General features: G+C 36.8%; 1 protein-coding gene across 1 annotated transcript in view; it reads right to left on the bottom strand.

Moving 5' to 3' along the window:
* The window catches only part of LOC108975445 (pro-resilin), a gene marked incomplete in the record, with an annotated part of 54020 nt that extends 53412 nt beyond the window's left edge, over positions 1 to 608 (bottom strand). Inside the window, 1 exon segment of the mRNA XM_018943930.1 lies at positions 195 to 608. Within this exon segment, the coding sequence (XP_018799475.1) occupies positions 195 to 224 (30 nt within the window).
* Between the last annotated feature and the right edge of the window lie 543 nt (positions 609 to 1151).

Here is a 1151-nt window from a genome sequence, read left to right as displayed (position 1 = left end):
TTTTCTTCAAGTTTAGTTTCTATAATTTTTTTTGGTCTGTTTTTTATATTTTATCAACATAATACATTTTCTTTCGGAGTAAAAAAGTATTTCACAAATAAAAACCAAAAAAATCCATAATTCTTTTAAGTTACACATAGCTTTAGCTTTAAGTTATACATTTCAATAAAAAATAAAACATTTTTTGTACTCACAATAAACAGCAACGATTTCAGCGACATCATTTTTTCCGATAGTTTGGAAATAAAATTATTTTTACTGTATCAAAACTGCTTGAAACACTGAGAAAACACAGTTAAACTTAAATACTTTTGTGCTTGCAAAATATAATATCCTTGCGTATTATCCTTCCGTATGTTTGAAGCTAAGAAGCTTGTTGTCAGTTCAGCACTACACTTGGCAAAGTATATTTTTCACTAGTCACACGCTACAAATGTCTTTAAAAATATATTTTTCAACGCTGCCACAGCTGATAAATTACACCGAAAGTTTATATAATATTTGCTCAAATTAATTCTTTTTCAAGTTTCAACGTTTATTCGCAATTTTCCTATACCGGGTTCGCAAYTTGAATCTTTTGTTTAGCGGCACTGCTACTTTTTAGTACACACGATCGCTATGAATTAGGGTTCCACACGACGATGCAACGCTATTTATAACGACAAACGACCGACAAAGCGCCCCAGCACCAGCGCGCTGAGGAGAAGCGCAGCAGCCGACACAGAGATGGCAGCAGCGGCGGCGGCGGCGGCAGATGAGCTGAGCGTCAACGGCTGAGCCATAGCAGATGTGGGGGGAAAAGCTGCAAAAAAAAAAAAAAAACATAAATAAGCAGCTTGAAGCGGGCGCGCGTTGCCAACTTGCTGTTACAAACCATATCTATTAGATGTTGTGGAGAAGCACCAAAACAAAAACAACAACAGCACTACAAATGTTAGTTGCTTTAGTAGTGACTGTTGATGACTCGGCTTGACTTGACTTGGCGGCAAAGCTCACTCATCTTCATAGCTCCGTTGAAGCTAACTACAATAAGCAACAATAACAAAAACATTGCGCTATAACRATAAGCAGAGCAATAACAGCTGTACAACGGTGCGCTCACATATTAGCAGCAAATAAATGAAATGGAAATAATTGAAGTGTTGCTGAGY

The sequence above is a fragment of the Bactrocera latifrons genome, unplaced genomic scaffold (genome assembly GCF_001853355.1).
Source record: "Bactrocera latifrons isolate USDA-ARS-PBARC rearing strain unplaced genomic scaffold, ASM185335v1 scaffold_65, whole genome shotgun sequence".
Lineage (NCBI taxonomy): Eukaryota > Metazoa > Arthropoda > Insecta > Diptera > Tephritidae > Bactrocera > Bactrocera latifrons.
This window is presented reverse-complemented; position numbering and strand designations above follow the sequence as displayed.